Consider the following 24,702-nt stretch of genomic DNA (forward strand, 5'->3'; position numbering starts at 1 on the left):
GTACTCCTTGCTTTATTTTTCTCTGTTTGGAGGTTTGGTCTCGAAATACTACCGACGAGTGACGACCACTCAGGTAGTTCACGGTCCACCTCTTCAGCCCTGGCGGGAGTGTCGACTGTAAAATGTCATCTAGTAGCGTGCCGTGGCTGACTGTGTCGAAAGCCTTTTGTAGGTCCAACGCTACTAGGACAGTCCTCTCGCAGGGGCGGTTTTGGTTTAGGCCGCGGTTTACCTGGGTGTTTATGACGGTGAGTGCCGTGGTGGTACTGTGCACTCTACGGAAACCATGCTGGTGTGGGGCTGGAGTCAGGTGTTCAGTGAGGAGTGGGAGTAGAAGGGCCTCAAGTGTCTTCACTACTGGGGAAAGGAGAGTTATCGGACGATAAGACTCCCCTTGGTTGGCGGGTTTCCCAGGCTTCAGCAGTGGGACCACTCTCCCTAATTTCCACTTCTCAGGAATGATGAGAGTGGCCATGGACAGGTTGAAGACCTTTGTGAGATATTCTACTCCCAATGGACCCAGCTTTTTCAGCATCAGCATGTTCAGTCCGTCGGGGCCAATGGCTTTTGAGGGTTTCATGTGTTTGATGGCCCCCTGAACCTCGTCGCTGGTGAAAGTAAGGGGTGCACTGTTGTAGGGCAGTTTGTGCAGCCGTCTGGTGGCACAACGTTTGGATCTGTCGACCGGAGGATGCAATATAAATTGCCGGCTAAAGTAGCTCGCGCATCTCTTCGGGTCCGACGAAGTACGACCGTTAAAGGTGATATCCACCTTGTCGTTGTGCTTCGTTGGGTTCGACAGGGACCTTACGGTGGACCAGAGCTTGCTCACACCAGAGGTGAAGTTACAGGACTTCAGATGCTCTACCCATTTGGTCCGCTTATGTTGGGCGGCTGCTTCGGCTGGGAAATTGGGACGTAATTCCCGGATCCGTCCAGCAGGTATGAAGCGAGCCGCGGCGGCTGTAATCGCCTTGCGGAATGCGCGTTCGCCTGCGCGCACATCGGTGGGAGTGGGTAGGGCTGCGAAGATGTTCTCAGTAAATTCCGCGAATCTGGTCCAATCAGCTTTGTTGGAGTTGATATATGACCGGTGATCCGCGGAAACAAAATCGGCGGGTCTCTCGATCGAGATGATAATGGGCAAGTGGTCTGATGCAAGCGATAGCATAGGTCGCCAGGTAATGCTATTTATCAGTCCAGCGCTAGCAATTGTTATGTCAGGCGAGTTGCTACAATTGCCCACTACCCTAGTGGGGGCGTTGTCGTTTACAGTGCTGAGCGTCGAATCGTCTATCTGCTCTGCCAATAGCTGTCCCCTACGATCATTTGGCAGGCTTGAATGTCAAAGATCGTGATGCGCGTTAAAGTCACCTACTACCAATCGGTTTTCTCCCCTGATGAGCGCACCAATATCGGGGAGATATCCTGCCGGGCAGCAGGTGACAGGGGGTATGTAAATGTTGTAAATTTCGAGCTCGGCATCGCCTGACCGGACAGCTATACCTTGACGTTCTAAGGTGCTGTCCCTGCGGTCGATGCCTTCATCAATAAGACGATACTGCACTGAATGGTGTACTATGAACGCTAGGCCACCACCGTTGTCTCGCTCGCGGTCCTTTCGGTGCACGTTGTAGCCGTCCCTGGTAATCAGGGGGGAGCTAGCGTGCAGTTTTGTTTCCTAGACCGCATCTATCTTGATTCCGAACCGACTCATGAAGTCGACTATTTCGTCAATCTTGCTCGTGAGTCCGTTGCAGTTCAGTTGCAGAAGCTTAAAGCTTCGCGGGAGTGTCGTCGTAATTCGGGGGGTGAGGGATGCGTGATGTTGTCTGCGTTGGTCCTGCTGTGCGTTCCGCAAAATGGGGAGTGGCCTGATGTTGTCAGATGGCCGCGCCACTGGGGGCGATTGCGGGTGCAGAGCTCTGCAGCAGGGGGCAACGTAGTCGCGTGTCCACTCACGGGTGGTGTGCAGGCCGGAGCACCTCCGAAAGTGACACCAGCCACTGCAAGAATTGCATTGGACAGTTGTCAGGTTCCGAGGTACTACGGTCTGGCACACGGAGCAGACTGTGCGGGGGACCAAGAGCTGCTGGTTTGTCCCCGCACTGGGGTAGGAGCAGGAGGGTTGTGGGTTAGAGAGGGAGTCGTGTTGCTCTTGGGGGCTCCTGGCCGTTGAGGTGTTGTTAGTGGCGGCAGTGTGATGTGCCGGCACTGAGGGCAGTGTAGCCGTAGAGGCGGTGCCCGCCTGTGGGCGGGAGCAACACGTGGCCACATACCTTGTGGACCACTCCCTGTGAGTCTTAAGGCCTGAGCAGGTCATAAGATGGCACCACCCGTTGCACTGGTTACACCTAACCGAGGTGGAGTTCGGGTGGAGCCGTTTGTAGTAGAGAAGTATTTGGAGCAAACTGGCTGCAATGAGTTGCTCCTGTGACGAAAGGTTTAGGGTAAAATACGGTACACTAGACAGGGCTAGTATACTGGGGCGGCAGCCCTTGGTCGGGAATAAAAACCCGAGTCTATTTTATTGGTTATGAGGTTAATAGGCCCCTTTCCATACCAAGAGAAGCATCCTCAAATTATTATGTTGCCGTCCACGTGCTTAATAGAGTTCTTTTTTTTTGTGAACCGCAGTGAGAACTATTGTCTTTTTCTTTTTGTTTCATTACTCCAAAGTATGTGATACTATTTTTTCATACCCCCTGGTCCACACCATGACTTGAGCTCTTGAGCAAAACTTTTCCTCCTTCAATTTCCTTTTTTCAACAGAGTAAATCTCTTATTCTGCCTGGTAGGTTCAGGTTGTACAATAGACGGCGTACAACTCTCGCTGATACTTCGTTGTTGATTTCAGTTGCAATGGCCTTTGATGACTTAAAAATATCCCTCTTGACAAGAGCCACAGCTAAATTATCAGTAGTGCAAATCGTTTTATTTTTGCCTCCACGTCGATTTTTTCAATAATAGCTTTAAATTTTTCCGAGCGGCACAAGGATATCGATAGATAAAGGCAGCGTACCTATTTTAATGACCATATGTATGTATATATATATATAATTGACGCGTGGCCGAGCTCCTATTTGTGGCGTGCCTTTCACAAATGGAGGTACCTACGATTTTGAGACGACTCCGAACGGCAGATATTCTTTTTATCAGAAGCTTTTTTCATGGCAGAAATGCACTCTGAGGATTGCCATTGTCTGTCGAGGGGCGACCGCTATTAGAAAAAACTTTTTCTTCATTTTGGTCTTTCACCGGGACTCGAACCTACGTTCTCTTTGAATTCCGAACATTTCATTCTTTTCAATTTTTCCGTACTCCACGATTGTAAATATATGTTGATATACAAATTCAGAAACTGTTCGATTTAGAACGATCTTGTGGAATTCCAGTTATTTCCTCTACATTTTTGAATTCGCCCCACTTCATCAAATCAAGTGCATACAGCTTGTTGTTGTAGCAACATAAATTTTCCCCATATAAGTACAGGGAATGCTGCTGGAGTCACAGTCCTTGGCCCGGTATAAATCCGTGCCTTTCTGGTAACGTAGAACCGATTGTCGGTGGCAGGTCTTAGGTCAGTTTTGCTTAAGCGCTTGTTTTTGCTCAGAGCATGCTTTTGCAAGTTTTCTTCAACTGTTTTGGATTTTGTTAAAGTCTGTTCGGTTAGAAGGTTAATCCGATCATATCGCCGCAGCTCCCCTGTAGATGGCTTGCGCTAGAGGAACACTTTTGGATGACATGGGCTTGGTTTCATGAATCATCTGTTTCACGATATTAGTGGCCACTGAATGTCGTGATGACGAAACTCTCAAACTGCTTCTATAAATCCAAGAGATGGAAAAATGCAGACTAAAAGGTAACTTTTTCGGACTATGCGCAGCAAAATTTTGTAAGAGGGTTGCATTATATTTTTGGTCTTGGGCACTTCTAGTGTTGTCGAACCAAAATTCGACATAATCTACAATAAACGCGCTCAAAACGACGGAACGATGAAACGCAAACTCAAATGGAATAAAATAATGAACATTTATGTGCGACCATTTTTCCCAATTTTTGATGGATTACCAAGATAAGAATGTACTGATGAACAAAAATCACTATATAGAAATGGCGAGCAAGCAACATCCTTTAGCACCGTAAAAAAACTGGTACAATGAATATTTTCGTGGTCACGCTGGTATGACGATCAACAAGATTTTGACTGATCACATTGCGGTAAGAAAGGTGTGTTCGCGTAGTAATTTAATTTAAAAACGCCCTGGAAACGCGATCGGATTCGAAATTTGATTCAAACGAATGCTAAAGTGTATTGGCCAGCATAGAGAATATGTTTTCAACTGCCAACTACCGTTCCCACGACAGCCGGTTCTACGTAACCGGAACGGCCTGGATTTACATCCGGCCAAGGACTGTCACTTCAGCAGCATTCCTCGTATATGCAAGGGGAATGTTTATGCTGCTACAACAACAAAAACAACCAACGTTTATTTTTCCATTGTTAGGACAGAAATGTAAATAGCAACCCTCATGAATGCAAATCTTTTTATTTACTAGTCTTTCCAAGGTTACACTTTTGGTCGCAATTGTTGTTGTTGTTGTTTTAACAGTAATAACCCGTCAGTGTAGGGTGATATACCTACGTCTTCGTCTAGCTCATCTAAAGGTAGGCCCAGGAATTAAGCTGTTTCGACGGGTTGGGTCCAGAGGGAGAGGGGTGTTAGATGAGTAGGTTTTAGGAGGCATGTGAAAAGGTGGTTAGTGTCGTGCGGGGTGCCTTCACATGCTGGACATATGTTTGGTATGTCGGGGTCAATTCTGGATAAGTAGGAGTTTAACTTGCTACAATGTCCAGAACGGTATTGTGCCAATGTTACACGTGTCTCACGGGGAAGCTGAAGCTTTTCATCTGCAATAGGTGGTGTTTGATCTCCGATTACGACATTCACATGGCTGAATGTGCTGACGGTCTCCCGGTGAATATCGTTTATTGACTGTCGAAATACTGTCTGGTCCAGTAGATTTCTGTCAGTTTTGTCCTGGATCTCGTCCACGTAGTTGAGGAAATGCCTCCTGATGTGCCTAGGAGGCGGCTCTGGCTCAAGCAGGTGTCTGTAAGGGTGAAACCTGCGGTAGCAACCCAGCAGGTCGCAATCATACGCCTTACTGTTAAATTCAAATAAAAAATCGAGATTTCGTTTAGCTTGGTGATCTAGTGACTTTATTTACTTTTTTGTATTGATTTAAATTAATTTTAGATTTATTTTCTTAATTTTTCCCCTTTTTATTTTAATTTATTTAATTTACTTTTTCTAACATTTGTTTGTGACTTATTATATAACGATGCGTGGCATGATATTATTTCGGATATTATGGATGAATTCGAAAACACATTAAGGCAAAGTGTTATATTAGTCGCTTTAATTTGAAAAAAATGCCAAATTTGCACCGCATATTGGACATTATCAACTGTTGAGGCTTAGAAAAACAATATATATGTAGATCATACTTCGTTTTATTGCGTTTTCGAATGCAGTCTCACTTTCTTCCTTCATTAACAGATACAATAGCAAATTTTATTGAAATATGAAATATTTTTTTCTACACAATATTACAATAGTTTGAAAAACCATATTTATTTAATGGTCTGCACTCTATCTATAAATTATTAAATTGAAACATAATTTACTAAACAATCAAATTTAAAAAGAATTTTATGATTATCATGATCACGTCCTAAAATGTCCAAAACAACAAATTGGTGAGCCAATAAAATGCTTAGGTGCATTTAATTCTTTCACATTCTAATAAATGTCTATATATGTATGTATGTAAGCAAATCAGCAGCAGAGAATACTTTGCTGACGTTCCTTTTGCTTTCGACGATTTAACTTAATTTTATCTTTGTTTTAGTTTCTCTTTTTTCGTTCCTAGATATCAGCTAAAATCTACAACAATTACATAAAATCACAATTAAACTATTCTTCCAACTCGTGAAAAATTTGACAAATAAAGTAAAATGTGTAATTTGGTATTTTAGTTTAAGTACCATAAATATAGATTTTGTTTTCTAATTTTTAATTTTCCAGTACATGATTTGTTTTAGTAAAAATTTCAAAAATATTAAGTCACTTAAAGCACATAGTTGCATTTTGCTAAAAAAACAAACGTTGGATGAAATAATCACTTCTGCATAGCCTTGTTATATAATTACGTATGTATGTATGTATAAATGAAAGTATGCAATTTTGAGTTAAAAAGCTTTGAAGTCAATAAATTGTGTTACTCTCTTTCATTTCAATGAAATTAATTCAGCCATAAAGTACTGTGTAAACAGTTATAACTATACATATATATTTATTATCTTAAAAGATTTCCAATAATCAAGAATATTCACAAAATAAAACCTGACCTTACTAAAATATTTATGAGCTGTGAGACGACATCAAATTTTGATTGTACATATGTATGTATGGAAATATGTATCTGTTATGCTTACAAAATTATCTAAACGATTTTTTAACGGCGCAAAACATACTACGAGTATTATTATTATTATTAACCCTTGGCATGCCCGTTAAGTACCAATTGCATATTCGATACACCGTTCGATTGCTTTACTTTGCTGGCGTTAGTGGCGGTTACCTCTTCTACAATTAAATAAACAAACAAACAGAAAAATAGAGTAATTATGTAGGTGTGTAGGTATTGTGACTCATGCATACTACAATATATGTACGACAAAATAGAGAATATTTGTAATTTGAATAAAATGGCAAGAAAAATATAATGCGCAAGCAATGCTTAGTAAAACATTAATTTTAAATACATCTTTTCGACTGCCTACTTGCAAGTTGCTGCGCCATTTGTGTTTTCGACCGAGTGTGTCTTGTCATTAAGGTCTACACTCGAAAATAAATTACCGCTAAATGCCTTCTTAAACTATACCTAAACCAACGGCTGTTCTATGTAAACTACGAAAATGAAGTCTCCAGTTTCCAACAAATTAAATCTGGGGTCCCATACGGCAGCATATTAGATCCAATTCTGTACCTAATTTTTAAACACAAACTGCCAACCAAAAATTGTGTTCTAACCGGTACTTTTGCCGCCACAGAAGCCTCTTCTAAGGTCCAAATTGGCTTAAATAAAATCCATAAATAGCTAAAGGGCTCCTGAGCTGGCGCTTGAAAGTAACCAGAAAGCACCACGTCAATTCCGCAATGTGATACTGCCAAATACCTAAATAAATAGGCATTCATTTGGATAAACGCCTTGTGGAAAACGCATACCTTTGGCAAAAGGAAAGCCCTAGTATTAATATTTCGAATCATGTATTGACTGTTAAACCGTAAATCCCCTCCTAGTGGACAACAAATCTGTACTCAAACTAGCCTGGACTTATGGAGTCTTAGTGTGGGGCGCAGCATCAAACTCAAACTTAGAAATTTTGCAACGTTTTCAGTTCAAGACCCTACGCATTCTGGTAAAGGTTTCGTTGTGCGTGACGAATGCCCAAGTCCATCAGGAATTAAAAATTCCTTTAATAAAAGAGGGAATAAAAAATTTAACCAGCGAATACCGAGACATTTTTCCAACGCACCCAAATGAACTGGCCTCTGATCTCATGTCACCATGGCGTGTCTTTTTAACACCGATCCACCTTCCTCGAAGAGCTACCTATAAAATGTTAATTTGTTTGTAGAATTTAACAGGAAGTCAAATATTTGGAAAAGGTCTTCTATGAATTATTAGTATAGATAGAATACAAAAAAAAAAAAAAAAAAAAAAAAACCAATATCAAAGATTGTCACTACTGCAGAACTCCTATGCGGTTACAACATATACCTCATACGTAAAACTATGCACAGGACATGTATACATTTTATGCGTATTATAAAAAATGTTAGCAATATGAAATTTATTGCTTTTAGTTTTTGTATGTGTAGAAACTGGATTTCTTTAGATTGAATAAAAAAAACAACTGTATTTTGTTCCGTAAGAAAATTCAGAATAAAATACTACACGTTACGTATTGGCTTATTGCTTGGTTCTAAAGAGGTTAACTTTTGATCTTTATATTATTAAGCAAAATAGTCTTGTTGACCGGTGTTATGCACAAAAATTAATATATTGCAAATATTTTCACTTTTAAAGCAAACTTTGGTGGCAATAAATTAGGGGTTACTAACAGCTTTGCATAGAACTGATTAGGATCTCAGACATTTGTAATTATTTTATTTTATTTTTTTGTAAAAATAGGTTTGTTTGACCTACTCAATAATTACTGCATTCTTACAAAACCGTTACTCTGCTGCATAATTGCAGCACATAAATAGTGTGTACAGTTTAAGTTGTTGTTGTGAAAGTGATTGCCAACATTTCATTTCCATCTCTAAAGCTAGATGTCGCGGTGCTGCCAGAAATTGTAATTCGAACGCAGCGCATCTTGGCATAACTAGCCATACTGTAGTAATTACATATGTAGCAAAAAAAAAATCAAGAGTTTTATAAACGTACTGCCCATTAAATTACGGACGATGCAAAAACAAAATAATATTTTTTGAACAGCAAATTAATAAAGTCAAACCTTGATAAGCGTTAAACTCTATAATAAAGAGGAAATATCAGATGCCTTAACTTCAACTTTCGAAACTCTCTATAAGTGAGAAACAGTTATGAGAACGTCATTTTCACACCTTAATCTAAATATTATTTATGTAACTGAGGCTGTCATTACGCTATGTCTCCGAAACTCGAGTGAATCATATTTTATGTTGTAATAACTCAGGTCACTGTTTTTTTATCGTAATTTTCTAGAATGGTTAAGCGTCATTTTCGAAAAAATCAATTTGTTAACGCCAATACATTTTGGCGGCCGCCGTAGCTGAATGGGATGGTGCGTGACTACCATTCGGAATTCATAGAGACAACGTAGATTCAAATCTCGGTGATACAAGAAAATTAAGAAAAACATTTTTCTAATAGCGGTCGCCCCTCGGCAGACAATGGCAAACCTCCGAGTGTATTTCTGCCATGAAAAAGCTCCTCATAAAAATATCTGCCGCTCGGAATCGGCTTGAAACTGTAGGTCCCTCCATTTGTGGAACAACATCAAGACGCACACCACAAATAGGAGGAGGAGCTCGGCCAAACACCCAAAAAGGGTGTACGCGCCAATTATATACAATATATATATATATGTGACCTGGTCTACGAAAAGGTACCTTACGTGCGAAAACAAGTTTTCGAGAAAACAGTAGTTAAAGTTTAAACTTCTAAAAACCCTTGTAACTGTTTTAAATATAAATTTTTTTCAATCCGGTTTGGCTTATTTTCTTCAGCATAGATCACAGTATCAATAAAATCACAGAAGCAGTGAAAAACATTTTTTTTATATATAAATAAATAAGAAAAAGTTAATGCAAATCGCAGAAATCGTTTTAAAAAATAAGTTAGCTTTTGTATTTTCGTATTTGTACTTTTCTTTTTTTTTACTTTTAACAAACTTTTAAACAAATTATGACTTTCTGGTTTTCACCATTTTAAAGAGCCTTCCACACACTATTCGAATCAACAAAAAAGTGAAAAATGATTTTTTGACACGTAAAGTACCTTTTCATAGACCAGGTCACATATATGTAATGCATTTATGATTACAAAAAAGTTCGAGATTTAGAAAATACCTAATAAAATACCGACAACTGCAAATAACGAAATTTAGTAAAGAGAAAAGGTTCCAGGATTCTCACCTATTGCACTCTCCATTAATAGGATTGGTAAAGAAAACGTAAATATCCTCATTTCTCCAAGCAAGTATACGCACAAATTTTGTTTCTTTTGTTTCGTAATGTAACATGTAAAGGAGGTTTCAATGTGGATAAATGTCTATAATCGAAGAAGATCGAGGCCACATGCACGGTTTACATTTTTATCAAAGTGAGTTTTAAGAACGAGCAATGTTTGGAAATTATTCAGAATCACTACCGAAATTTTGAGTCGGTTCTCATAACTTTCAGAGCTCTTGCTTTATCTACAGAAATTGGAATATCCTCACAAGATCAAATTAACTAAAAAATAAAGATTATTAAGCATTCGAAGCGCTAAGATATCGCCAGAAATCTGGAAAAAGATAAATTATCGAACGCAATATTGCCACCGTTTCCGCCGTTAATGTGTGGAATATTGGTGGAAAATTTGCTCGAAAGAATCGAGCCACATCAAATTTTATACTTAATTTTAACATGTAAACTACGCTTGGTATAGATTTAATAAGACCGATATCTCAATCAATCTACTCGTATTTCATAAAAAATTTCATTAGTCCCTGTTGAAAAATCGGATACTTAATACATTGTAACACTATTTACCTCTACATCCAACTAAGTAGGGTGTTTCTTTTGATTAAAAAAAAAAAATTGTTAAATTAAATAAATAAAATAATTTAATGAACAGATGCTGTATATGAAATAACCTGTCAGCGGCAATAAAAACAAAAAACGTTAACATATCGAACGCTAACCCTTAAAAGATCACAATCAACATCTTAAAACATATCTGTGGACTTTTGTCAAAACAACTTAAGGGGACTTATACATTCTACAATATGTAACAAAATTGCTGAGATTCATAATCTTTCTCTTGGAAAGTGTGTTCATGATTTATTGCTCCTTAAAGTCAGAAATCCACAGCTTTTAACTTAACTTTTTTATTAATTAAAAAACTCTTTATTTTGACTTTTACGCGAGAGCAGTCTAGTTAACAAGTGACAAATACGATTGACGTTTCCACGACAGTCGGTTCTACGTTACCAAAACGACCCGAATTTATATCCGGCCAAGGACTGTCACAACAACAACGATTGACGTACGACACCATTTGCAAAAATTATAAATCTTTCAAAGGGGTGACTAATTTTGTGTCACCTTGAATAAACACGATTTTGAGTAACGTCTTTCTCGTCGTTAGTGTGGAATTAATGTGCATGCTTCATATGTAAAAATACTCTAATTGTAGATCAGTTTCTATTTATATAGCTTGGTTAGTTGTTATTCGGCGCAAAGTGGGCATTCCGGTATTAAGTCGGTATATTATCAGTAATAAGCTATTATAAATATGAATTTAGTGTGTATTTAATCAAAACCATAATCTAACTGTTATTGTAAATATTTCCACATTCTTCATTCAAATTCTTCTTGCAATCTCATTGGTCAGTAACTAATAAATATGTACGTTGTAGATAATAAGAACTAATATTATTTTTGTATAAATGTTTGTTGTTATTGACTATTGGTATAAATTATATTTAAAAAAAAAGTTAGTATTTTTAAGGTTAAGCGTTAGATTCCAGCTCTTCCTTTCAGTACATAAATTTGTTTAGTAGAAATTTTACTAAAATTTACAATATTATACAATACACAGCGCAGTAAACTGTCATGTGTATAGATTTACATATACATACATATGTGTCTGTATATGTATACATATGCATAGTATATATAAATATTATTAGCGAGCAATTAGCGAATAGTATACTACAGCGGTGCTACATTTATTTATTTTACTTATACTAAATATTATATTGATATTTAGGTAGATTAGGCGGGTAAGCAAGCAAGCAAGCAGTCATTATCAACAAGTGCATTAATCACTTTCGACAATGTCTTCACATTTAGTTTCACTAGTTTTGCTCCCATCCTTACCAGGCAAAGGGTGCCAGAATTTCTTTGTCGTACTCCAGTCCTCACGCAACGACAAATTGAACATCGAATATGCTGGATCGCCAGTAACCTCTTTCACGATATTCAAGAATTTCGGCATATAATTTTTAAGCGCATCGCCGCTATGTGATGAGTAGGTTTCCAAGAGGATCAGCCCTTTGCAACTGCAAAATCATAAAATTATAATTTTTTTTTTTTTTTTTTCAAAATCACGAAACTAAATGAAATATTTTGCAGCCTACCGTGGATGGCTTGGTTCCTTGTAGATGTCTAATTGGAAATATTGATTATTGATGAGGAAGCAACGGCGCTTCTTATAGATGGTAAAATGTGCATCGTCACGTTGCGCCAACAAGTTCATGTAGTCGCGATGTGTTAGTTGTGTCTTCACCTCAATGCGCGACTGTCCATGCACATTGGGACGGCGTATAGTGTGGATATAACTCCAATGATTCTTTTGGCCACGTTTGCGCAAACGCGCTTGTACTTTCGGTCCTGAGGATTGCAAGTAGTGATGTACAACATCGAAGTCTTGAAACGGTGGAAATTCAGAGTCAGGTGGTAGTGAAGCAACTGTAATAGAAAATCGAAAGCAAAATGTGTTACAATTATTTAGAAATAAATAAAAATAAATATATTAAAATAAATAGTTGACCAAAGTTAATTAACATACCAAGAAATTTGAATTTTCTTGATGTGGCAAGCAGACGATCGCCAATGTCGATGCCAACTTTCTGGCATACTGCCTCAATTAAGCGATTCATTTTGGTTTCAAAATTTGTTGAATTATCTATGACATCGAAATATGGATGACCAACCCAGGCGGCAGCAGATTTATAATCTAAATCACGTGCCATGTCAACGCCCTCAGAGCGGCAGGCATGATCCTAAAATTTAGAAAAAAAAAAAACAGTTTTATAAAAATTGTATATATGCAAAAAAATGTGAAAAATTGCTAAATTTAGTAGTACATTTTTGTTATTTTTACTGCGCTTACTAGCATTTTTCTTCATACCATAGCTTTTCAATCATTTTTAAGCTTGAGAATGTTGGGAAACTTTACCTGAGAAGGCCTCTTTAAAATCTTTTGAATAAAAATTTATTTATGAAAAAGTGTTTTAGTAAACATTTAAGTATTTTTGAGAAGTTTTCGTACAAAATATGTTGCTACTCGTATAAGCTCTTAGGCAAAGTTTTAGATATAAGTATATGAATGAAGCTTAGCACATATTCCTTGTTACTTGGAAGAGTAATAATAAAAAAATTTAAAGAAGGCTTTAATTAAATACGAATTCTTGATATTTCGGGTATTTGTATTATGACGGTCTTCTAGTAAATGCGCAATATGTGCACAGCACGGGTCTCAATTAAGTTCAGTTAAGTTTTTAATGTAAACTTGAACTGACACAACACAACTTTGGATAGTTTAAAAATCAATTGTTAAAAATATGGAACAAAATACCAAATGAAGTCGTTAGTTCCGCCTGCGAAAGTTTTCTAAACCTGTGAGTCAAATACAAAAAATTTAAGGTGAAAGAATTAAACTTGAATTAAGCTTCGTTTTAAGTAATATATGAATTTTTATATGATATACTTTGTTATCGAAATAAAGCTATTAATACCGTTATTATTAACAAAAGCGACAGTTATCATTTTACACGCTGTATATTTATTTTTTGAAGCCATATAAAACCTAAGCATTTTCTTTACAAGTATTCGTGCATCTCCAATAAAGGTAAATACATATGTATGAGCATATGACTACTACATCCCGCTTTGGTTTATATTTTCAAAGCGCACTAAACAATAATAACTAAAGTTATGAGAGCTACATGACTTTGGCCTTTTGGCTAATTTTAATTAATGTGATATGTTATCAATTTATACAAAAACAAAGAACAAATACGTTACCTCAGTGGTGTAGAAATCTTCAGCGCCATTAGCCGCGGAAACCAAATGCAAAATCTGATTGTAACGATTATCACGCAATTCCACAGGATTCCAGTTGTTTGCAGACATCATTTTCTCCCATTTATCTTTCGAGATATCTGCATATGTATGTATTAAAATAAATTTGATATCAACTAGTTAATTTAAGTAGGTAGATATACTATATACAGGGTGGTCCACATAGTTGTTTTTTTTTTTGTTGCTTGAATCATAGTTAGTTTGACAGTCAAAGCTCTTTCCAGCTGGAAATCTTGACAGAAAGTATCATATCTCCGTGGCACGAAATGAAACGCTGCACGCTTGAACAACGTTGGGAAATATGGCATCGTCAGAGAGAGTGACGGAGTTTAGAGCGGTGGCATCATTGGCAATTTTTTTTATATGCTGCTTAAAAAATACCGAAAAAATTGGTATTTGTGCATTTGTTTCAATTTTAACAAAGAAACCACCCTTTCATATGGACCACCCTATGTATATATACTTACATACATATATGTTTGTACTTACATGCACTGGCATCCATGACGCCACGATCACAGATAATCAAACAATCACGTTGACTCGATTGTCCCAATTCAAAGTAGGTATTCTCGATTTGTATCATTGTACGTATTAGATTCTCTTGAAACTTAAAAGCTGCAATTGAAATGGTCTGATTAATTATTTACTCATACGAATGAAAATTGTTGCCTGGTGGTAAACCAAGCATTTCGATAACAAAATTCATTGCTTTGCGCAATATTTATATGCATTTTAAGAAGAAACAGTTGCAAGCAAAAAACCCACAAAAAACATAGAATTTGTGCTGAATAGTGGCCAATGATTAACTGATTGCGCGAGTAGCCAGATGATTTGTGTATTTCGGCAGATGAATGATGGGAATATGAAATGATTAGCCCCAACGTACATACATTTTTCAATATAACGTAAAAAAGTTAAATTTTTAACTGAATGCTGAAAATGTTCTTTAAATATGATACTAGAGGTAGTTCAGGTCAATGAAATAAGTTACTATATTGCTTAATTGGTAAACTTTTGAAAAAAAAAATATATCAATTGAAAATGTTTATATATATCTATATGTATAAGTATGTATGTATATTTAATACAAGAAATATTCAAAATTTTTAATTATATAAATATAAATTAGTTCAGAAATAAAATAATATCAAGCTAGAAAAGTAGAAAAGAGGATGAGCGGCAAACATTGTTAGAAAAATTTCTTTTATGGCTTTAATTTCGAAACCACAATTCAGGAATTACAAGCAGAAATATTTGAACCAAAAATCTATTAATTTGGCTGCTCATTATTATTTCCATATAAAGAAGTATGATATTTTCTAATTTTAACGAGTTTAGCACATTTAAAATTGTTATTTTTGCATCTTCGTCTAAGGCCTGCCAAGGTGGAAACCACTTTCAACATAGCCTCGGCACCACCAGCAGTTATCGTATCGAATACTTTCTGGACTGGAGTACCTATTCGCATGACTACCTATTCAACGGAGTCGATGTAAGTTGATTCAGTGTACTATGTTGATGCCTTCGTAAAGCTTGTATAGCTCCTGGCTGGCTTTTTTTTGCGAACTTTTTATTAAAAAAAAAAATAATAAAAAATTTTTCCATTACGTTAAAATGGCAAATTGTAGAATATGCAAAAAGCTGCAGAGTTTTTAATTAGCAAATATTCAATTTAGCATTACTTCTTTGTTTTCAAGAAAGGCAGGAATACTCGTAGTATCGAATATTTGATTTCGTGCTCATCGCTAATGTGCAGCATAAATAAATTTAATTTTTTTTCTTCAAAAAAGCTGGTAAAAATTCAGCATTTCATAACTGATATGAACCAGCAGGGTAAGATAAACACGACCCTAGGTTTCATTCATTTAACTTTATTTGGCTGCGATATCAAGCGATTTTTGGGAATCCTTGAAGAGTTGAAATATGGAATTTAGAATGGGAATATTAACCACCTTTGAGTATTCAATGAGCCAACCCCGCCGACACTTTCACCTCTTCTAAATCGACTGGATGGATTAATCGAGAGAAAGATTCCGAGGATATAATATTATATTTGAACTTGTATCTGTTGGCGATGGCGAATATTATGTACGAGCTTCCCTCGTATACCCTCGTACAGCAACATAGAGATAGCTCAGCAAATAAAGATCAAGAGGCTTAATCCGCTAGGTTTAGGAATGCCCTTCTGGGTTGGTGAGACAAAATAGAGGAGTTACGGTTTCTAAATTAGCTTCGTTTAGCACGAGGAACGAACGACGCGTTTTGTTCAACTCACTTATTTCTTACTTCTTCTAGCCTTTAATCGAATTTCGCATTTAAGCTTGATTTGAAACATAATACAATAATAACAATGTTGCAAGTTTGCGTTTAAATGAAGAGCTTTTTATTTATTTAACTCCTTATAAATATTGCTAATATAAAAAAAAGATGTGTTTTAGAGTTTTTATTCAAAAGTTATTGAGGAAAAATAAGGGGCTTTTAATAAAATTTCTCCGAGAGAAGCTCGTTTGTGTAATAAAATAAAGTGAGATACCGTGTCGAAGGCATGGGAAAAATCAATATAAACGTAATCAACTTGCAGCCCATTTGAAAACATGGTATATCAATGCAATATTCGCTTAGGCGGTTAGGTACTGTGACAATAAAGAAAAATATGAAGGTTCGGCGTATCTTAAATTAATGCTTCTTTGACTATTAACCATAAAAACAAGCTGGGGCAGGCACTCTATCAAAAAACAATTTTTAATAAAGTACCGAAAATTACTCAATTCGGTAGGTACCGTACCGCTAGGTATGTCATGCACCAGAACACTCAAGCGGCAACGATATTCGATACATGTAGATTATTGTGTACACATACATACATGGGCATTAAAATAGGTACGCTGCCTTTATCTATCGATCTCTTTGTGTCGCTTGGAAAAATAGAAAGCTATTAGTGAAATTTCGCTTTTTTTTTCAAATGACATCACTCCTTCGTTGTGAATTTAAAAGACCCATTATATTTATTAAGTTGCGTTATTGGTTACACAGATTCGGTTACTTTCATAAAATGTAATTTTGCGTGACCACTACAATAGGTACTTTCCGGATAACTCTTGCCTTTCAACTACTTAAGTGAAAAGTATTGAATGTTACGTAATGGCATAAACAGACAGACGGTGGCGTTAATCGGGAGTAATGACTTAATTCGGAATTATCTTAGGAATTAAGTGCAAGTAATCCAGATCAACTACTAGACTTAATTGACATAATTTAAGCGGATTAGGGGAATTTTCGATGGTGATACTGCCGAAACGACAGTTAATATCTATTGAACAAGAAAAACTGGATGCAATGCAAATTTGCACTAACTCGTTCGAAATTACATTCATTATTTTGATATTTCGGAGCAGTTAGAGAAATAGAAATTTAAGTTTTTTTACATAAATAATGTTTTTTAGTATCAGGACAGCTAATACCCCTTTTTGTTGTCTGCGGTCCATCTCTTACTTGTGGCGTGCGTCTTCATGTTGTTTCACAATTTTAAGTCGTCTCTGAACGGCAGATATTTTTTTATCAGGAGCTTTTTTCATGGCAGAAATACACTCGGAGGTTTGCCACTACCTACCGCAATTAGAATAACCTTTTTCTTAATTTTGATCTTTCACCGAGATTCGAACCTACATTCTCTCTGAATTCCAAATGGTAGTCACGCACCAACCCATTCAGCTACGAAAGTCGACTTTAATTTGCTGAAAAAAGCAAATTGAAGAAAGAGGAACAATTTTACTCCAGAGCACAAATCATGGTGTGGATCATAGGGTATGAAAAAATGGTATAACATAATTTGGAAAATTTATTTTAATTCATTTGGAAATGACGCTGGGCGAAATGTGAGACGTCCTAAAGGACAATAGTCCTCACTGCGGTTCACAAAAAAAAAATTAACAAAAACAATTAAGCCCAATGCCAGTAACATACTTATTTGGAGATGCTTCATTTGGTATGGAGCTACTAGTCCAATTACCTCTCTAACCAATAAAACGGGCAAATTTATTGACAACGACGTGCTAGCATCACCATTTTCTGAGAAGAATATTCCACTTCGACGACTTTATATGCAAGATAATGACCCAAAACACTCCTCAATGTTAGTGCGTGAATGACTTTCACAAGTAATGTTAAAGTTATGTGTTGGGCAAGCCAACATAATATTCTATGAATTAAAAACCGCATACAGTTAATATCTGTTGTTATTAATTTAAAAAACTTGCATTGTCGGTCCTACGTACCCATGCACCTATTTTAATGACCATATGTGTATATGTATGTATATGCACGTAGATTCCCATTATTGAATAAGACAGTATTTTTATAGAAACAATCGTTGAAATAATATAGAAATCCTATTACTCATTGCAGGAATAAACAATGGAATTGACAATACGTATTCATTTAATGTCTGCAACACAATGTAAGGCATAGTTCGCAATCGCATTTCAAGTTGTTGATTTTTATGATCAAATTATGTTGTTTACAAACTTTGAATACTTTTTCAGCAAAGACCCAAAAGCTGATAGTGGCCTTTTGTTGGCTGAGTATTCCCTTAACTTTGTAGCAAGCAGAGCAATCAAAGAGAATTCAACAATCACTATTGCATTTGCTAATTGAATATTATAAGACATCTGTATTCGCTAAAATAAAAATAATCAATTCGAAATGTGGAATTACACATACGCCATGATAATTACGCCAAACACCATAAATAATTGTTTTTGTTGATGTATGTTTTGCGAAAAGAAAATAAATTCGCTACAGTCATTTGACAATCGACCGTAAGAAGAACTTTTTATGGCGATTTTGTTTGTTTAATTTAATTTTTTGTTTTTGTAATACATACATATGTATGTATATTGGCATTTCAGTGATTTTCCTACACTGTATCGTAGAACATTCTCTAAATTTATTTACCCCAAAGTCAGCTGCTGTTTGACGTTTGCCGCTTTTCGTTGCGTACACAACCAACCACCCCCCAGTAGAGAGCAAGTGCGATTTGTTTTTCCCTACAATAATTTAATTAGTGTAAAAACATACGAAAGCAAAAATAGTAAGCAAGTCGCTACTGCACTGATGCAATCAACTGCACAGCTATCTGTATGTGCATGTGGATATGCATATTTGTGCATTTGGATCACGATTGTACTATTATTCAATTACCGTTCAGCGAAATTTCAAAGCATTTAATACTTACATACATTTTATACTTAGAAGCCGGTAGCTTATTGAAATGCTATTTGTTTATTTAATTTTGTTTAGTTATTTTTATTTTTTTTTTCAAATTTACATATGTATGTATGTACATATGTAGAACTTTTGTTGATATTGAATGACAATAATTTACACAGAACAAGATACGCGTGCCAGTTATTGGTTTCTCATGAAATTACCTACTATTTAAGCAAAATAAACAATTTAGTCCTAGAAGACCTAGTCCTTTTTTCATGGCAGAAATACAATCAGAGGTTTGCTATTATCTCCCGAGGACCCACCGCTATTAGAAAAAACTTTTTCTCTTATTTGGTGTTTCATTCATGGAGATACGAACCTGTGCACCTCTGAAATGTAGCCATGCCACAGTCATGATACTTCTGCTTTTTTCAAACTGATTAAGATAGCGCAAAAAATGGGTCTGGAGTGAACGAGGGCAAGACGAAGAATCTTCTATTATCAAACACACCCGCGTCTCAGCAGTGACGTAGTAATAATTTCGAAGTAGTAGAAATCTTCGTTTACTTACGACTCTAGAGTAGTCGCGCCTTTTCATGAAAAGTGACTACTATTCTGCCGATATTGTTTTTAGTAGGTTTGGCAGCCGCATCGCACATAGAGACAACGATGCCACTTAGACCACGGAATGGGTCCGTTGTGAGACTCTGCCGATATTTTTCGCAATTAAAACCAAAATGAAATATACACTAGGCGAGAAAGTAACGATTTTCGAACTTTACACAACAAAAATAATAATTTGGTAAAACTTACTTACAACAATCTTAAATTTTAATGAGCTGCTACAACAACAGCAAGGCCGACTTAAGGCTAGTCCGACTATATATTTATTCTTTCAACTACGAGTAAATGTTATACAGTATATCGATCCATCATCTGTAACATTTTCCATCGCCAACTCGTATGGGTCCATTAATATTCCGTAGAATTCTCTCGAGCACTCGAAGAACCACCTCATTTTATATAATAGCTCAAGCGCCTGCGTCATACCGTAAGACGGACATTATTTGTTTGATTAGTCCTTTATTTGTCGTCGAGAGTGCATACTCCTTAATCACCGACTTAGTCCAAGAAGCACTTTTTGTCAATACAGATCCTGGCAAGAGTGCTCACGCTATAAGAGATGTTTATTAAAGAGGCCTATTATGTGTTGAGAAGACCAAGTGCAGAAGGTTTTGACTTCAATTAATCAAGAGGTATGTTTCTAATAAGACGAAGATCATTGAAAAATATTGTACGGTGTTTTTTATAGCATTTTTTAAAAGATACCATCTGGTGGCCTACCTTTATTTATAATTTACAAAAAAATCCGATACCTGTCATAATATTTAGTTTAAATATAGCGGATTTCCGCAACCAGATTACGGTATTCAAGATACTCATTTAAACCGTAAGATACAGCAGTCAAGAGATTGTTGTTGCTTCCTTTATTGATATTGAACTTAACTAAATATTATTAATGATATGGGAAAGATATGCGGAAACACGTCAAACAAATTGATATTTTTCAAATATTTTATAAGAAATATGTTTACCGACTTGTCCGCTTCCCGGCATTTATTTTTAGTTTTACTTTTTTCGACGTTGGATCAATTATCGCTAATCTGATTGTTTAAAAGTAGATTAGATTGATAAGATGTGGAATCCCACAAATCGAGCACATTTAAACATTTTATGAGACACTCTTCACTGAACTACAAAAGAACAAGCCATTACCAGGAATAAATATACACCAACCACCATTCATATCTATTGAAATACTTTAAAATTATACGAATGAACGAAACCAGTACTTTTTAAGAATGTATATCGTATATACTGAAACATTTACCAGTGAAGCACGTTGATAGTCATATGGCCGACGATCACCTTCCGGCGCTCAAAGTTGGAAATGATAAGACGTCATACAACCACGTACATACCTACGCATATGTACTTATGCAGTCTCTTCTAAAAAATTTCCTCGGAACTAGTGCAAAATTAGTACACAGGGGAACAGTTGGTCGGTTTTGCGATACCATTCTCGTCCAGAATACTACGCATCCTAATCCTGTGAAAGTCGAAAAATAAGGTACACGCTCTCCTCGCACATTATGGCAGTAGCCTCCTTTAATGATTGGCTCACTAGTTCGAATAGCAATGAGAGGAGGTGGGGATTTTGAATGCAACAAATATGTAATGTTGTTATGTGGTTTTGAACTTTAAGGGATTTAAATAAAGACAGGCTAATTTTAGGAAATATGATATAATAAATATTATTCAGTTTAGGTAATTTACATCCAGCATTGAAAAATTATAGTACAAGTGGCAAATTATAGTAAAGTGTTCGCCTTTCCGCAGAAGACATCGGATATTGATTTCCTGAAGCCCCTATTTTTTTGTTTCTACTCGGTTCTGAAATACACTCAATTTTTTTTCCAAATAATTCAGCCTATTGAACTCTCTAAAAGAGAACTCGTTCAGTATTGCGCAACAATAGAACAGAGAACCAGTTCAGCCCCTTAATGAACAAGTTCTAAACTAGTCTGATTTATTGCAGGGCATATGTGTACATTTGGTCTAGACTACCTACTTGCTAACAAATAGCAAAGAAGGGCAGTTAAAAATATGAAATATGTACTTTCAATGAGCTACACACACACACACTCATGTGTAAGTGGGTGCTAAAAATTATCTATTTGCACAAGCTTGAATATCTCATATACATACATGACATAAACGTACTTCTACATACATACATATGTAAAAGATCTTAATGCAAATATTTATGTATGTATGTATGCTCATTAAAACTGAATGATGTACTGAAATGATGAGGCGGCAAGCACGTGATACATTAACAGAGATTTTCACCACAAAGTAATAAACAATCAGAAACATACACGACGCGTGTGAACAGCACATTTGCATGCATAGAAAATGGAAGAACTATTTCGAGTGTTTTTAATATTGGTTTGTTTGTTACTTCTGGGCTTTTTGCGAATTTCACACAAAAGTTCCCAGAGCCTTTTGTATGCTAATTCTCGACTTCGGCACGATAAAAATTCCTACTGTGTGCTTATTTACACACACTTTGCCTGTTTAATTTATTTAAAGCACGAGGGTAGTTTATAGATAGTACAACAAATGCCTATAAAATGCATAGAAATACAAAATTTTGTGGTATCTATTATTGAAAACGCAGTCAGGTGCTTGTGTGGAAATAACTGTCCCTTTACACATATGTACATACACAAAAACATATGGACATATACATACATATGCCTTTATACAATACTTCTTTCTTTAACTAAATCATCAGCCCAAGTTGGTTCACGAAAGTTTTCGAAAGTTGCGTTAAAGTTAAAAAATTGCGCCATCGGTTCTATTTCACAAACAGCAGCTGCTTTTATTTCAAATGTACAAAACACCAATTATACCTCCCTTCCATCGTATCATATCTTCAATCGTAGGTCTGTCTATATGTATGTATGTATTTTGTGCGGAAAACGAATTCTTTACGTAATCTCTAAACGCTAAATAGTGAGACATTTATTATACTTATACATACATATGTATGTATGTATGTACTGTATGTTTATATTTTCAGTCAACAGCCTCGAAACGCGTTTTGCTATTCTACCCGCCTATCCAATCTATTGGTTGTTCTTTCTATCTGTTAATTGTAAATTGAATTTGGTTCTGTCTAGTGCAAAGCGATTTATTATTGAATATTTTGTATATATGTACATAAATGTAATCAGTTTTAATTTTCGTTGGTGAGAAAGTATTTTTTGTTTGGTTCAGTTCTGAGGTCAGAAAATGACGCGGTTTTCTATTTTATAGAATAGCTGCATATTTACACACACACACACGCACGTATGTATATATGCATATCGGGTGTTTCATTAAATATCCCTATTTAAAAAATGTTTTCGTTTTTTGGTTTTGCATTCGGAGCAAATACGCAACACTATCAAGGGAAACAATTATCAAACATCAACGGAAATATTGAGCCACTTCAATGTTGCACTTTATTATAAACCTTTTTTTATGTTCTGATTAAAAGATTTGAAATTTTTATGAAAAGTTGTCGAATTTTTATAAATCTTTTACAAAGTTTGAAATTTTGATTTATATATTTTTTGTAGAACGGATTATATTTTTATAAAAAAACATTCTGTAATAAATATCCTATTCCTAAAAAATCTAATTAGGTGCAGGTAATTACATATGTACATATGAGTACATACTGTCAGCGTCAAAAGAAAGTGTACACCACATATTGACAAGTTATGAATATTTATTTATTTTTGTCTTCTAATCCGCCTCATCTTCGTCCCGCCTCCGAACGGCAGACGATTTTTTATGAGAACCTCTTTAATGGCAGAAATACACTCGGCCGCTGTTAAAAACAAAATTCTATCAGTTGAAGCTTAATGCCGGCAGTGGGTTTCGAAGTCAGATCCTGCCTAATGGTAGTCACATGTATTATTATTAGAAGGCCATTACGTACTGCGACCAGAGTTGATCTATTGTGAAAGGCCTATTTTGTAACCCTAGAGTTTTAGGCTTATTAGAAATTTTAGCACAGTTTTGGGTTTGTTGTTCCAAAGATTGCATGGAGATACTACGATACCACCAAGGTGGTGAAGTCTTTGTCTGCCCAACGCAGGACATTCACAAAGCACATGTTCTGAGCTTTCTATGTCCATTTCGCAAAAGCGGCAGACATTGGTCTCGGATAGACCAATATTATTTAGATGGTACCTCAGGCTGCAGTGACCTGTAAGGTATCCGGTTAAAAGACGCAGATCTACTCTGTTTAGTGAGAGAAGTTTGTCAGATATTCCTTTGTTGGGACTTAGGAATAGTTTAGCTTGACGCTGGCCGGCACAGTTTAGCCAGTGTGCGGCAAGTTTTCTCTCTTCCCATTTCCTAAGGAATTCATTTATGTGGCCTTTTGTTAGTCCACAGAAAGGCTCAGGACCAGTAAGTTGCATATTTGCTCCTTGTTTTGCAAGGTCATCAGCCATTTCATTTCCCACATGTCCTTCATGTCCCGGAATCCAACATAGTGTTACTGTGTTGAGGTTTCCTAACGTATTTAGAAGGTTTAGGCAATCATTTACCAATTTAGAGGTGATAGTTGTTGATAGAAGGGCTTTTAGAGCCCATTAGTACCTCTCATTTTCCTTCTAAGGCATTCTCTCACACATATTTCAATGGCATGTATTTCTGCCTGGAATATAGTTGGGTAGGATCCCATCGGAATCGATTTTTTGAATTTGGGCCCATTGATTCCTGCCCCTGTTCTACCATTTTCCAATTTGGACCCATCAGTAAACCACAGCTGGGAGCCAGGTTTGAAAGTGATAGAGTTAGTTCTCCAGTCTGTTCGTTCATTGATTATAACTTGGAAGTTCCTGAAGAGTCACATGTAAATCCATTCTACTAAGATGACCGGAGGTATACTAGGAGATAATTATATAGACGTAGAAAGGCGAGTTCTGCGGAGACGATTCGAAAATGGCAAGTGAATCGGCCACTAGATGATGCTATTTGAAGCCGTTGAGTTTTTGTTTTTGAGAGGTGTATCAGTAGCCCTAAAATAATTGTTGGACCGAAAGACGAGATGCGAGCTTTTGATCAAATTGAGGCGGGGCTATGTCTAAATGGAGTCCAGAACTTCGACTTTGATAAGTCTGCCAGCATCATGCAAAAATTTAGTCATCCACATTTATCATAAATTTTATACACT

General features: G+C 36.4%; 1 protein-coding gene across 2 annotated transcripts in view; it reads right to left on the reverse strand.

The window, feature by feature from the left end:
• Window positions 1-5,196: 5,196 nt before the first annotated feature.
• LOC128868225 (TRPL translocation defect protein 14) overlaps window positions 5,197-24,702 on the reverse strand; it is a 42,475-nt gene continuing 22,969 nt past the window's right edge. For both annotated transcript variants that reach the window (XM_054110065.1, XM_054110066.1), the window contains 6 exons: window positions 14,181-14,309; window positions 13,635-13,771; window positions 12,397-12,610; window positions 11,966-12,296; window positions 11,706-11,887; window positions 5,197-6,653 (listed from right to left, as the gene is read on the reverse strand). In XM_054110065.1, coding sequence (XP_053966040.1) covers window positions 6,562-6,653; window positions 11,706-11,887; window positions 11,966-12,296; window positions 12,397-12,610; window positions 13,635-13,771; window positions 14,181-14,309 — 1,085 coding nt within the window. In that variant the 3' untranslated portion in view covers window positions 5,197-6,561. The remainder of the gene's footprint in view (window positions 6,654-11,705; window positions 11,888-11,965; window positions 12,297-12,396; window positions 12,611-13,634; window positions 13,772-14,180; window positions 14,310-24,702) is intronic.

Source organism: Anastrepha ludens, chromosome 6, assembly GCF_028408465.1.
Source record: "Anastrepha ludens isolate Willacy chromosome 6, idAnaLude1.1, whole genome shotgun sequence".
Taxonomy (NCBI): domain Eukaryota; kingdom Metazoa; phylum Arthropoda; class Insecta; order Diptera; family Tephritidae; genus Anastrepha; species Anastrepha ludens.